The sequence below is a fragment of the Carcharodon carcharias genome, chromosome 12, assembly GCF_017639515.1.
Source record: "Carcharodon carcharias isolate sCarCar2 chromosome 12, sCarCar2.pri, whole genome shotgun sequence".
Lineage (NCBI taxonomy): Eukaryota > Metazoa > Chordata > Chondrichthyes > Lamniformes > Lamnidae > Carcharodon > Carcharodon carcharias.
Genome location: NC_054478.1, coordinates 89,261,211 through 89,276,436, shown reverse-complemented (window position 1 = coordinate 89,276,436; position 15,226 = coordinate 89,261,211). Strand labels below are relative to the sequence as shown.

General features: G+C 44.3%; 1 protein-coding gene across 1 annotated transcript in view; it reads left to right on the top strand.

The window, feature by feature from the left end:
* Positions 1-14,340, top strand: part of cerkl (ceramide kinase-like) — a 302,767-nt gene extending 288,427 nt beyond the window's left edge. Inside the window, exons 9-13 of the mRNA XM_041200251.1 lie at positions 10,404-10,438; positions 10,553-10,661; positions 13,007-13,103; positions 13,689-13,888; positions 14,256-14,340. Of these exons, the coding sequence (XP_041056185.1) occupies positions 10,404-10,438; positions 10,553-10,661; positions 13,007-13,103; positions 13,689-13,888; positions 14,256-14,340 (526 nt within the window). The remainder of the gene's footprint in view (positions 1-10,403; positions 10,439-10,552; positions 10,662-13,006; positions 13,104-13,688; positions 13,889-14,255) is intronic.
* Positions 14,341-15,226: the final 886 nt, after the last annotated feature.

Below are 15,226 nucleotides of genomic sequence, written 5' to 3'. Positions count from 1 at the left end.
GACTATCATTCACTACCGTACGGACGAAGCCAGCCAGGCAGAGCGAGCCAGGTGCTTTGCAGCGATTACTGGGTTCCCCCACATCCAGGGTCGCATTGACTGCGCACATGTGGCCATCAAGGCGCAGCGGGTGAGCCAGCTGCCTTTGTCAACAAGAAAGAATTCCACTCCATGAACGTGCAGATAGTGTGTGATCACAAGAGGCAGTTTCAGCAAGTCTGTGCAAGGTACCCTGGCAGATCCCATGACGCTTACATCCTGAGACACTCCCGGGTGCCGAGGCTCTTCAGTACTCCAGCCCGAATGGATGCTAGGCTGCTGGGCAACAAGGGCTATCCCCTGAAAAGGTGGATCATGATGCCTCTCCGCTACCCAAGAACAGAGGCAGAGCAATGGTACAACATTAGCCACGCCTCCACAAGAGCAGTGGTAGAGAGAACCATAGGTCTTCTCATGATATGCTTCCGAGGCCTGGACCATTCAGGGGGCACACTGCAATATGCCCCAGAGCGTGTGTCACTGATAGTGGTTGCATGCTGCGCTCTGCACAATCTGGCACTGGCAAAGGGGGACCTAGTGGAGGAAGAGGATGTTGACGCAGCTGCACAGGTAACAGATAATGAGTCCAGTAGTGAGTCCGAGGACGAACACGTTGAGGAAAACGCTGAGGGCATGGACGCTGACCTGGGTAACCTCCAGGGAGGCAGGGACACCCGGAATGCTTTGATCCGACACTCCTTCAGCTGGGACACCATAGATTAACCACCACCAAATGGCAGGGCTGCAGGCTTTGTACTCGATCCCAGAGAGGACCATTTCCTTGGCCAGCAACAAACACTCTGTGCCTGTGCAATAAAGTTTCAGAAGACACACGTCTATCATAACATAATGGCTTACCCTATGCCCACAGAACAAACAGAACAAATGAAGCATACAGAGGCCAATAGCACAAAATAAAATCTCATTTAATTATGCACGTGAAACATAGCTGAGATGAACATTAACAGGTGTTGTTAATCATGCCATTATAAAATTGAATCAAAATGGGCAAACAAAATATCACCCATGATAAGGCTGTCTTGTACTTAAGGTGCTTTACATTTACACTTGCGGATGCTACGTCTAGGTGCTCCCCCTTCGCTGGCATCGGCATTGGAGGCAGCCTGCTGACTCTGCTGTCTTGTTGGCCTTGATGACCTTGCCGGTCGTCCTCTGGCCCGTGGAGCCTGTGCTGTCCCCGTAATGGCTGGCATCTCCCCAGTCATCACAGCCTCATCAGATGTCACGGTCACTGGCAGAGGGGCGGAGGAGCTGCTGGCGTCATCCGGAGTGCCCTGAGAGGAGCCGCAGTGGTGATAGGCAGCTCGTGCGCCAATGTGAGGTCGCTTTGGACCTCCCTGCTCACCATTGGTGGACGGGCACCTAGCTGGTATACTGGGTACCCAACCCATCTCCCACACGGACACTGACCAGCTGAGGTCATTGCTGGTGTGTGGGCTTGCAGGTCCAAGTGCAACCCCAGGGACCCCTGATTCTGTTACTGGAGGAGCCTCTCTATGAGGGTCGCCATGGCATGTATGCTCTCATGTATCTCCGCCAGGTCCTCCCGCACACCCCACTGGACTTCCAGCATCTGCTGCCCAATGGACGACTACAGAGGCCCATCTTCAGCCATCACCTGAGTATTGTCCTGGTCTCCAGCAGTCCTCTGACTGTTGGCGCTCGGGGCACTCTCTGCCTCCACCTGCACCTCAAGCCAGTGTGAATTGCCCTCACCGTTGTGCACTGAGATACTAGACGGCAATCTTACGCCCACCGAGCAGCCAGGGCTCACCTCCTTGGCCAGCTCTGGCGTCATTGACAGTTGGCACTCAGAGTTTTACACCCCTGAGGTCCACGATGGGATGGCCAGCCCTTAACTTTTCTGCACACTGACCCATGCCAACAGGGTACTGACCCATCCCGATTGCAGGAGATCATTGAAGCGCTTCATCATGTCATGGCTGCTCAGCCTGGATGCCACCTCCTCTCAGGACTTTTTGGTGAGGTGCGGGCGGCCTCCTCCTCCTGTCTCTGGGGACTAGGGCTTCCCTCCTGGCTGCCACCAATTTGAGGAGGGCTGGAAGGCACTCATCGGAGAAACGCGAGGCCGACTGCCCCGCCGACCTGCCCTCCCGCCTGCCATGTCCAACCACAATGGAATCCATCAAGAGTTCAATGTCCTTCCGTGGCAGCCTTCCAGGGGCTACCTGGGTGGCTTTTGAACCAGCCATTAGACCCGGCAGACATCATGCCCCTGCCCCCGCCCGCCCCTTCTCAGCGCTTCCCCAGCTGCCTTTCACGCTGGACGGTCGCCTTCCCGACCTCCCCTGCCCGCCAAGGGCAAAATTCTGCCCTATAAGAATTGGCTAAAACAGCAGCTCATCTTTTTACTTTGTATTTCATCTAAAGGTATCTTGATAGTTACTGGAATGCTATTTCTAAATTCTTCCATAATCATAATTTCTCTTACATTTTCAAAAGCCTTATCTAATTTCACTGCCCTAAACCACTGATGCCAGAAAATTTATTTTTCTCTTACAAACTACAAATGTTTGATTAGGTCTTTTTCTTATAGTCCTACACTTGAACTGATAAGCTTCAGGAGCAAGCTCAGGGACACCTCGTGGTCAGCGGATTGCGCCTTTGATAAGCTGGCAAACACATTCATGGCTGTACCTGACAGAACATTCTGTAACATTATAGTCCAAGCATCTCTTTGCCAATTCAATTTTATAGCTATCTTTTCAAATGAGTTAAAATATCTTTCAACTCCATCATCTGTAAATTTAAGCACTCACTGAAGATTTTTAGTTAAATCAAATTCCTCAAAGAAATCAAAGTCACCATCTAAATCACTATTTCTCCTTTCTTCCTTTGTTCTAAATTCCACTTTAGACAGTTCATACTCTCTGGCTTCTTTCTCTCTCTGAAGCTGTCAATCTCTTTCCTTATTCTTTTTCTCAATTGCTAACTTCAAAGTTAAATTTCAAGCTTTCGCATTTCTATTTCTTGCAATCTTTTCTTTCCCATTCTTGCTCCTGTTGTTTCCCATTGAAGCTTGTTTTTATTTCTATTTTTTTAATCTATCTTTTTCTTTCTCTTTCTCTTTTTCCTAATTCAATTTCTCATTTCTCTTTCCTTCTCTTTTTCTTCCAATTCAAGCCTTTTCAATTCAATTTCTTGTTCAAGTTCAAGCTTACTCACCTGCAACTGAAGTCTTACTACCTCTGGCTGTGACACACTAGTTTCAAGTGTCTCTTCCAACTTTAAATGCTGGATTAGTACTTTAACTGTATCAGCCTTACGAAGTTCTGCTTTTAGTTCCACCTGCACTTTATCTGCTAATTCTCTCAGCTTTGTTTTAATCAAAGATTTCAAGTACTCCCCAGTTACATTTTCCGCTCCCACAAAGATCTTCGCAAATCCCAAAGCCATTTTGCAGTGCAACCACTTTAAAATCCCTCAACACAAAACTCCTGAGTCCAGTATTCTCCTTGTACTCGTTCACAAATTCTAATTCAATCAATGAGTTTTAAGCCCCCAAATTTGTAATGACCACAGCTGATGTTATTTGCTGAGCAAGCCAAATCCCAGAGGGAAACTTTTTTTTGTATTTTAAAAATGAGGAGGAAAATCTACTAATCCTGGAAGCATAGAACTTCAGTAACTCCTTTAAGATTTTATAACTTTAAAAGCTTTATTAACAAGAAGAAAATAAAACCTAAGCACAGAAAATTAAAGTTACACAGTTGAAACAGCCTTACAAAACAACCCCTTACAGGAAAACACACTTGGTCAGAACACACAAGTAAACTGCTTGGTAATAACTCCCAGTAATATTCCCCCAAGGCAAAACTGCTGTTATTTTAGTGAAAAAACAGAAACAGAAATACCTGGAAAAACTTTGCAGGTCTGACAGTATCGGGGGAGAAGAGCACAGTTGACGTTTCGCATCCTCATGACCCTTCAACAGAACTAAGTAAAAATAGGAAAGGGGTGAAATATAAGCTGGTTTAAGTGGGTGGGGGAGGGGGGGTGGAGATGGTTGGTTTCTTTCTTGCTGGCCATGGTCATTGTCTATGTTCTAATGAAAGGTGTTGGATTATAATTCAACAAATTACACTGACATTCTATAGATAAACAATGGGCCTGAGCCTGGAGCTTGTCTTGCACTTTTAGTCATTCTACTTTAAAAGCATTTGGTTGCATTTGAAGGTCCAAGTAAGAGTGACCAGAATGATTCTAGGCATAATGGGCTACATTATGAAGAAAGGCTCAAGCAACTAAAGTTATTTTCAACAGAGAAAAGATAGAAGTGGGTTGACATTTACACTAACAATTTTGACTTGGGAACAAGTAACTCAGTTTCAGAATTTGTGGATGATTCGCAGTGATGTGTATAGCCAGCATTAATGAGGAGTACAACATAATACATTAAAACATTAGAAAAATTGCAGCCTTGTCAGTTAAGTAGCAAGTTAACATAGATAAATGTGAGGTGATGTTTTTTGGTTGAAAAGATAGAAACATCACCTCATTCTCATGTGCTCTGCCCAGCAGGTCCTTGCCTCATTGTCTGTTGATGCTTTATCCGGAGCCTCCTGGGAGGCAGTGGAGAAGTGGTATTGTCACTGGACTAGCAATCCAGAGTCCCAAGTAATGCTCTGGGTTTGTGGTGGCATTTGAATTCAATAAAAAATCTGGAACTAAAGGTCTAATGATGACCATGAAACCATTGTTGATTGTCGTAAAAACTCATCTGGTTCACCAAGATCCTTTAGGGGAAGAAAATCTGCTGCCCTTATCTGGTCAGGCCTACATGTGACTCCAGATCCATAGTAACATGGTTGACTCTTAAATGTCCTCTGAAATGGCCTAGCAAGCCACTTAATTGTATCAAACCGCTATGAAGTCTATAAGGAATGAAACTGGAGAGACCATTTGGCATCAACCGAGGCACCAGAAATGACAATGACAAACTCAGCCCTGTCGACTCTGAAAAATCCTCCTTACTAATATCTGGGGGCTTATGCCAAAATTGGGAGAGCTGTCCCACAGACTAGTCAAGCAACCGCCTGACAGAGTCATACTCACGGAATAGTACCTTACAGATAATGTCCCAGACACTACCATCGCCATCTCTGGGTATATCCTATCCCAACGGCAGGACAGACCTAGCAGAGCTGGCAGCACAGTGGTATACAGTCAGGAGAGAGTTGCCCTGGGATCCTCAACATCAACTCCAGCCCCCATAAAGGTTTCATGGTATCATGTCAAATATGGGCAAGGCAACCTCCTACTGATTACCACGTACTCCACACTCCCACTCCTCCCGATGATGAATTAGTATTCCTCCATGTTGAACACCAGTTGGAGGAAATGCTGAGGCTGGCAAGGGCGCAGAATGGACTCTGGGTTGGGGGGCTTCAGCATTCATCACCAAGAGTGGCTCACTGGCACCAGTACAGACAGAGCTGGCCAAGCCATAAAGGATATAGCTGCTAGACTGAGTCTGCGGCAGGTGGTGAGGGAACCAACAAGAGGGAGAAACATACTTGACCTCGTCCTCACCAATCTGCCTGTCACAGATGCATCTGTCTGTGACAGTATCGGTAGGAGTGACCTCCGCCCAGTCCTTCTGGAAACAAAGTCCCATCTTCACAGTGAGGATACCCACCATCGTGTTGTGTGGCACTACCACCGTGCTAAATGGGATAGATTTCGAACAGATCTAGCAACTCAGGAGTGGGCAACCATGGGACATTATTAGCCATCAGCAGCAGCAGAATCGTACCTAACCACAATCTGTAACCTCATGGCCCAGCATATCCACCCTCTACCATTACCACCAAGCCAGGGGATCAACCCCTAGTTCAGTGAAGAGTGTAGGAGGGCATGCCAGGCGCAGCACCAGGCACCAATGATGTGTCAACCTGGCGAAGCTATGGCTGAGGACTACTTGCATGCCAAACAGCATAAGCAGCATACGATAGACAGAGCTAAGCGATCCCACAGCCAACGGATCAGATCTAAGCTCTGCAGCCCTGCCACATCCAGTAGTGAATGGTGGTGGACAGTTAAACAACTCACTGCAGAAGGAGGCTGCACAAATATCCCCATCGTCAATGATAGGAAAGACTAGCACCTCAGTGCAAAAGATAATGCTGAAGCATTTACTACGATCTTCAGCCAGAGGTGCCAAGTGGATGATCCATCTCGGACTTCTCCGGAGGCCTCTATCTTCACAAATGTCAGTCTTCAACCAATTTGATTCAATCTACATGATATCAAAAAACAGTTGAAGGCACTGCATACTGCAAAAGCCATGGGCACCGACAATATTCTGGCAACAGCTACTGAAGGCTTGTGCTGTAGAACTTGCTGTGTCCCTAGCCAAGCTGTTCCAGTACAGCTACAATACTGGCATCTACCTGGCAATGTGGAAAATTGCCCAGTTATGTCCTGTACACAAAAAGCAGGACAAATCCGAACCAGCCAATTACCGCCCTATCAGCCTATTCTCGATCATCAGTAAAGTGATGGAGTGATGGGAAGCGTCATCAACAGTGCTATCAAGCAGCACTTGCTTAGCAATAACCTGCTCACTGACACTTTGTTTGTGTTCTGCCAGGGCTACTCAGCTCCTGACCTCATTACAACCTTGTTTCAAACATGGATAAAAAAGCTGAACTCCAGAGGTGAGGTGGGAGTGACTACCCTTGATATCAAGGCAGCATTTGACCGAGTGTGGCATCAAGGAGCCCTAGCAAAACTGAGGGTAATGGGGACCAGGGAGAGTTGGAGTCATACTTAACACAAAGGAGGATGGTTGTGGTTTTTGGAGGTCAATCATTTCAGTTCCAGTTCATTACTGCAGGAGTTCCTCAGGGTAATGTCCTTGGCCCAACCATCTTCAGCTTCTTCAGCTTCCTTTCATCATAAGGCCAGAAGTGGAGATATTCACTGATGAGCACACAATGTTCAGCACCATTCGCAACATCTCAGATACTAAAGCAACCCATGTCCAAATGCAGCAAGACCAAGGACAGTATCCAGGCTTAGGCTGAGAAGTGGCCAGTAACATTCATGCCACACAAGTGCCAGGCAATGACCATCCCCAACAAGGGAGAATCTAACCATCGCCCCTTGACATTCAATGGTTTTACCATTGCTGAATCCACCACTATTAACATCTTGGGGGTTACCATTGACCAGAAACTGAACTAGCCATATCAATACTGTGGCTACAATAGCAGGTCAGACTGTAGGCATCCTGTGGCGAATAACTCACCTCCTGACTCTCCAAAGTCTGTCCACCATCTACAAGACACAAGTCAAGAGTGTGATGGAATAGTCTCTACTTGCCTGGATGAGTGCAGCTCCAACAACATTCAAGTAGCTTGACATCATCCTGGACAAAACAGCCTGCTTGATTGGCATCCCATCCACAGACATTCGCTCCCTCCACCAATGACACACAGTGGCAGCAGTGTTTGCTATCTAGAAGATGCACTGCAGGAACTCTCCAAGGTTCCTCCGATAGCACTTCCCAAACTCACGACCAGTACCATCTAGGACAAGCGCAGCAGATGCATGGGAACACCACCACGTGGAAGTTTCCCTCCAAGTCACTCACCACCCTGACTTAGAAATATATCGCCATTCCTTCACTGGCACTGGGTCAAAATCCTGGATTCCCATTCCTAACAGCACTGTAGCTGTACCTATAGCACATGGACTGCAGCAGTTTAAGAAGGCAGCTCACCACCATCTTCTCACATCCAATGAATGAATAAAAAAAAAAATCCTTCCTGTTTTTCCTCATTTTGCCATTGCCGTCATTTCTCAAGGACTGGGGAGGAGCAGGTCCCAAGTCTACCTCAGCCAGGACAGGAATTAAACCCCTGGCGTTGCTGTTGTTCCGAACAACATGCTAGCCATCTAAGCTAACCAGCCCCATTACCATCACGTACACTTTAGAAAGTGAACAACTGGATGGAGCAGAAAAGCAAAGCGATCTAATGATGCTAGTGAACAAATCATTGCATGCGAGCTACTCCTTATCTCTGTAATCTCCTCCAGTCCTACAACTCTCTGAGACATCTGCACTCATCTAATTCTGGCTTAATCATCCCTGATTATAATTACAGCACCACTGGTGGCTGTGCTTTCAGCTGCCAAGGCCCGAAGCTCTGGAATTCCATCTCTAAATATCTCTACTTTTCTTTCCTCCTTTAAGACACTCCTCAAAACCTACCTCCTTGATCAAGCTTTTGGTCATCTGTCCAAATATCTCCGTATGTAGTTCTATGTCATAGTTTGTTTTTTTAATGCCTCTATGAAGAGTCCTGGGATGGTTTATTATTTTAAAGGTGCTATATAAATACAAGTTGTTGTTGTTGAAGTGTAGTCACTGTTATAAAATAGGAACATTACAGACAACACAGGGACAGGCCATTTGACTCAACTAGTCTGTACTAATGTTTATAATCCACAAGTCCACCTCAGTGAAGCCTTTCTGTATATCTTGTTATTCCTTTTTTCTCTCTTGTGCTCATGTAGATCTTGGAGGATCCTTGTTATGGAAAACCTTAGTGCTGAGCATGGCAGGTAGGAGGGCAGGTTGGCAGGGCAGTCGGCCCCATGTTTTTCTGACGAGTGTCTCACTGCCCTCCTGGAGGTGTCCTGGCACGCCGGGATATACTTGTCCCCAGGGACGGGAGGAGGAGGCCCACACACCTCACCAGAAATGCCTGGGAGGAGGTAGCATCCAGGGTAAGCTCCCATGATGTGGTGAGGCACACATGGGTGCAGTGCCATAAGTGCATCAATGATCTCCTGCGATTGGGAAGGGTGAGTACCAAGTTGGCATGGGTCACTTAGCACAGCAGTTAGGAGCGCCCCCACACTCCACCACCCCCCAGACCTCAGAGTTCTTAGAGTGTGAGTGCCAAATGTCAATGAGGCAGCATCTGGGCAAGTGGATTGAGTGAGCCCTGTCTGCTTGGAATGAGTGTCTTGAGGCTCCAGGGTCACGAGTGGGCTGAGCCCTGCGAGGTTTTCCTCAGGTGAGGTTGGCCAGGCTGCAGTGGCAATGCAGGTACAGGGTGGACTAATCAATGCTCTTCTATCCTTTCAGGAGAAGACGTCCCACAACAATGCTGAAAGGTTGCAGACTGGCGGACGACTGCTCCATCTTCTAATCTTGAACAGATACGAGCAGGAGGCACTGGAGCTGGAGAACCGGCCGCGGTGAGGTTGGGGTGCCACAGGAAGATAAGAGTGCAGTGCACTGAGGCCAGAATGTCTGTCATAGCAACCGTTCCACTGTTGTCTGCATATTGATGTGAGCCTCGAACACGGGATCCCCATTGATAATGGAAAGACGAGGACACCCTGATCCAGATGCCAGGCACGCACAGTAACAGTGTAATGACTTCAACTAATGACATGTCATTATTCTTCCTTTCGGCTTACTAGAAGCCCGTCGGGGTCAGGAGCCTGAAGGCCCTCCGCTCACTCCAGAGGACACAGAAGATAGAAACGCACCAGCGTCGCACCCTCTCAGCCAGGCAGGCACCAGTGCAGATACCAGCACCTTGGTGGTCAGTAGATCGTTGGAATAGTATCTTGGTGCATAGCAGTGAGTCCACTTCACACTCGCTTGAGGTGCAGGCAGAGGCAGAGAGTGCCCAGGGCGCCGGCAGTTGGAGGTCCGCTGGGGACCAGGAACATGCTCAGTTGGTGGCTGATGATGTGTCTCTGGAGTCGTCCCTAAGGCAGCAGATGCTGGAAGCCAGCACGGTGTGCAGGAGGATCTGGCGGAGATACATGAGGGAATGCGTGCCATAGCCTCCACTGTGGAGGAGTCTATGCGGAGCATGAGCAATTCAGTGACTCTCATGGCCAAGCGCACTGCCTCCTCCATGGAGAGAGTGGCGACTCTCATGGAGAGGCTACTCCAGGAGCTGAATCAGGGCTTCCTGGGGATGCACTCAGACCTGTAAGCCCTCACACCGGCAATAGTCCAGTCTGGAGTTAATACAGGAACCAATGATGGTTTCGGCAGCGGAAGAGCTGAGGCAGACGTGGACTCAGGTGATGTTATGGAGGTAAAAATACTCTTAGTGATGGCACAAATTTGTGGTTGATAGCTCATTGCAGGGTCAGATATGACACTGAGGTTGCAAGCAAACTGATTTGGTCTTAGGCAGACTTCCCAGGGAGGTGGATGGTGTCGGTAGTAAAGGTGGGTGCTGGTAGCATTAATCTCATCACAAATTGCAGGTCATTATATTTTGTTATCAAAGTGGATTTGCTTTTGATATTGACAGATTCCTTATTTTTCCAATTTGTTTTAGAAATGAAGATGAAATAAATGCGATTGAACAATGTAGTGAGTACTGAACGTCATCTGCAATTTAAAAACAGATAGTTTCAGTGAATTTGAAGTGGAACCATATCTTTGTGGTATCCTTCTGCAGTAACATTAATTTGTGGTGCTTTTCAGCTGATGAAGATAAATGGCAAACCATGCAGGGACGTTTCCTCAATATTAGCATTATGGCCATTCCATGTCTTTGTTCAATGGCACCAAGAGGCCTTGCACCTAATACCAGGTCAGTGGGTTTAGAGAAATAGGCCAATACTTGTAATATCTGTCCTCCCTCTGAGGTTTTGCATTCATTCCCAAAAATTCATACTGTGATGTAGATATTCTGGAACCTTATGAGGACTTGGACTGCAGTTGACACAGTAATCTTACATTTTTTAAATGGTTGCTGGTTGAATCTATTGAGGTCAAGGTTGAAATAACCATTGGATGATGTTCAGATTAGGTTCAATGACAAGTCGGATATTAGAAAATCACACCTGCTCCCATTACTCAAGGATAATGTGCAAACTTGCTTAAATGATTCATCTTAATCCAGTAAAGCAATTTTTTAAAGCACTTACAAGCCACTGACAAAACAAAAGCACATCACCAAGCATTTTTAACACTAAATCAGAATGTTAAAAACTCCAGATTATTCTGATCAAACACACACGTAAATACTGTAGCAAACTTACAGCATTTCTTTGTTTGTTTCTGGGATGTGAGCATCGCTGACTACGTGGTAGTGCGTTGATAATAACTTTGTTTGAGCTCCTACATGTATTCACTTTTATGTGTCAAAAGTGCTGAAGATTTGTGCTCCCGAACTTGCCATACCACTAGCCAAATTGTTCCAGTACACTGGCATCTATCCGACAATGTGGAACATTGCCCAAGTGTGTCCTTTACACAAAAAGCTGGACAGTTCCAACCTGGTGGCCAATTACCACCTCATCAGTCTACTCTCAATCATCAGTAAAGTTATGGAAGGGGTCATCAACAGTGCTATCAAGCAGCACCTGCTTAGAAGTAACCTGCTCACTGACACTCAGTTTGAGTTCTGTCAGGATCACTCAGCTCCTGACCTCATTACAGCCTTGGTTCAAAGATGAACAAAAGAGCTGAACTCCAGAGATGAGGTGAGAGTGACTGCCCTTGACATCAAGGCAGCATTTGACCAAGTGTGGAATCAAGGAGCCCTAGCAAAACTGGAGTCAATGGGAATCAGGGGGAAAACTCTCCACTATTTGGAGTCATACCTAGCACAAAGGAAGATGGTTGTGGTTGTTGGAAATCAATCATCTCAACTCCAGGGCATCACTGCAGAAGTTCCTCAGGGTAGTGTCCTTGGCCCAACCAGCTGTTCCATCAATGACCTTCCTTCCATTATAAGGTCAGAAGTGGGGATGTTTGCTTATGATTGCACAACGTTCAGCAACATTTGCAACTCCTCAGATACTGAAGCAGTCCATGTCCAAATGCAGTAAGACCTAAACAACATCCAGGCTTGGGCTGAGGAGTGGCAAATAACATTGCCTGACACTTGTGTGGTGCTAATGACCATCTGCAGCAAGAGAGAATCTGACCATTGCCCCTTGACAATCAATGGCATTACCATCACTGAATCCCCCACAATCAACATCCTGAGGGTTACAATTGACCAGAAACTGAACTGGACTAGCCATATAAATACTGTGGCTGCAAGAGCAGATCAGAGGCTAGGAATCCTGTGGCAAGTAATTCATCTCCTGACTCCCCGAAGCCTGTCCTCAAGACACAAGTCAGGAGTGTGATGGAATACTCTCCTCTTCCCTGAATGAGTGCGGCTCCAACAACACTCAAGAAGCTCAACACCATCCAGGACAAAGCAGCCTGCTTGATTGACACCCCATCCACAAACATTCACTCTCTCCACCACTGACGCACAGCAGCAGCAGTGTCTGCCATATAGAAGATGCACTGCAGCAAATCACCAAGGCTTCTTAGACAGCACCTTCCAAACCCATGACCATAGAAGGACAAGGGCAGTAGCTGCATGGGAACACCACCACCTGGAAGGTCGCCTCCAAACCACACACCATCCTGACTTGGAAATATATCGCCATTCCTTCACTGTCGCTGTGTCAAAATCCTGGAACTCTCTCCCTAACAGAATGATGGGTGTACCTACACCATGTGGACTGCAGTGATTCAAGAAATCAGCTCATTATCATTCTTAAGGGCAGTTAGGAATGGGCAAACAATGCTGGCGTAGCCAGCGACACCCACATTCCATGAATGAATTTTTAAAAAAATAAACACATACTGAGCTGTGTTATTAAAACGAGGCTAAAATTTGTTGTTAGCAATATTAGCAAACACTTAATACATTCATGTGACATGCGTATGACATTCCTGTCCACTATTTTAATGGCCTCATTAACCTATTCATTTTTAATGCTCATCTGCTAATATTATCAACAGTAATTTGTAGTCTACAGACCCATTAACAATTCAAACCAGAAACATTCTCCTGTACTAATAGTTTTTAATTCACTATTTAAACTGAACATAAAGTGCCTTCTGTGAGTATTTAATTTTCTATTTTAGGTTGGATAATGGAAGCATGTCGCTTATTGTTGTCCAAAACAGTTCACGAGCAGATTTTATAAAGCACCTAAAACGATATGGTAACCTAAAGAATCAGGTAAGTGCAAACATATGCCATTTTTTGGTGGATCCACTTAATTAGTTTTCCCAGATTAATAAATAGTAAATCCTATAGACTTCTTCTCCTAATTGTGTTAGCATGCTTTGTCCTCCTAAAGAAAATTAGTTTCCTGTCACAAGGCATCAGGTACTGGATTGTTACTTAATGTGAAACATTGTACAATCTAATCCAGATTAGCTCTGTTTTTTGTGCATGAATTTACAATCCACTCTTTTGCCAATCTATAAATAGTTGTTTATGGAGCAGTCTGAGTTTTAAACAATAATGAATTGCATTTATAAAGACTAATGTATTTATGATTCAGTAATCATCTCCAGTTTGATTTGTTACCTTTTTGGGTTTTTGCACTAGACAATTTCCTCAGGTGAGCATTACAGACCACTCCTTCAAGTGAGTCCTCATTCCCTATGAACTGCAATGTGAATGAACTTGTAAACTAATGACTCACAAAAAAAAGTGACTACCAAAAGGAATTGAGAATGGGTCAATCACTGTTTAATTTTAAATTCTAAGCTGAACAAACATTCAATACATCTTTGTACATTGTCTTTTTACTTGTAGTTTGATTTTCCCTTTGTGGAGACATATACAGTCCAGGAAGTTAAAATCCGCTCAAGGATCGATTACAATTGGACTGATGCAACATCAGAGGAGAATGCTGATTTTCATTCATGTCGCCCTTCTGTGATTTCTCTGAAAGGAAGCTGTCTGTGGAATGTTGATGGTGACTTAATGGAGGGAACTTCAGAAGTTCATATAAAGTAAGCAATGACTATTTACAGATGCAACATCAGAATTTTGCAGCACTCTTTTAATGTTTATGTTAGAATGTCAGTATTTTTTCATACTTTCATTTAAGGGTAACTTTGTGAGTAAAAAACATTCAAAAACCAAATAGAGAACAAAAACTACCAAACCATTTGTTTTAATCCCATGAGCTGAAATTTGTTCAAGTGGTGTATAAGTTTTATTAACTAATTTATTAATGAACTAAAAATGTATGTTTGTAGCTCGTTATGTATACTTTCATTATTTAAACACTATCAACTGGCAAACATAGAACAAGATCACATAATGAAACATATGTCTTCTGAATTTTGTAAGTTTTTTTCCACTCGACTTTCATAGGATCCACTCACAGCTAATTACTCTGTATGGAAGGAGCATTGAAGAATGTGATGATCATACAATAAAGTGCAGCTGCCTAGGTTGAAGATAATACCAAAAGGTTCCTAGATTGGTTTGTAATTCATCAAACATTTCTGAAGGAGATGAATCAGAATTATTTTCAGACCATAGCCAAGGTGGAGCTCTGTGTAACTACTTTTATTTTTATAAAATGAATGCACTCTATTAAGTTCTATATTTGCATAACATATTCAAGTGTAAATTTTATAGTTTTGAAATGTTGTTTTCTGAAAAGTGTACTTTTGAGAATGCATTCATTGATTACCAATTTATGTAACATTAGAGGAGGATTTCCTGTGAAATATGTGTTGTAAAATTGTAAATGTGTTTATCGTTGATTTTGCCACATGTAGCACACAGAGAACTGCTCATTATAGCATATAGTTAAAAAAATCATGCTACAATCAAGAATGAGGATCTGTGTATGACCTGTTGATTATTTTATACTATTCAAAATGGCACAAGTATGATAGTAAGAAACTGGTAGAATACATAATAGTAGGAATTCCTAAAATTGTAAAATCTTTTCATGGCTAATTGTGAAAACACTGACAAAGATAATTTGGGGAATTTAAGAAATTTATTTTATAGTATATATTTTGAGGTTAAGAAATTGGAGCTTTACAAACAAAATGTAGATGATGAGCAATGGAATTCTAAACAAAATGTCTAAGCTTAATTTGTAATGACCCACTTTATTTTAAAATGTTTGGTTCCAATTTTTGGATTTCCACAATACACAGTGAGGAACAGGTGTATGTTTGGTATAAACTATTGAACTTGTTTTCGATTGACTTTCAAAATTTCTAGTCACTTTTGTACAAATGCAAAAAATCCTTTTGACTTCCACTAGTTTATTAATTAATTTTAAGCTCTTATTAGTCTTCCACTAGAGGGAGAAGTGCTCATTA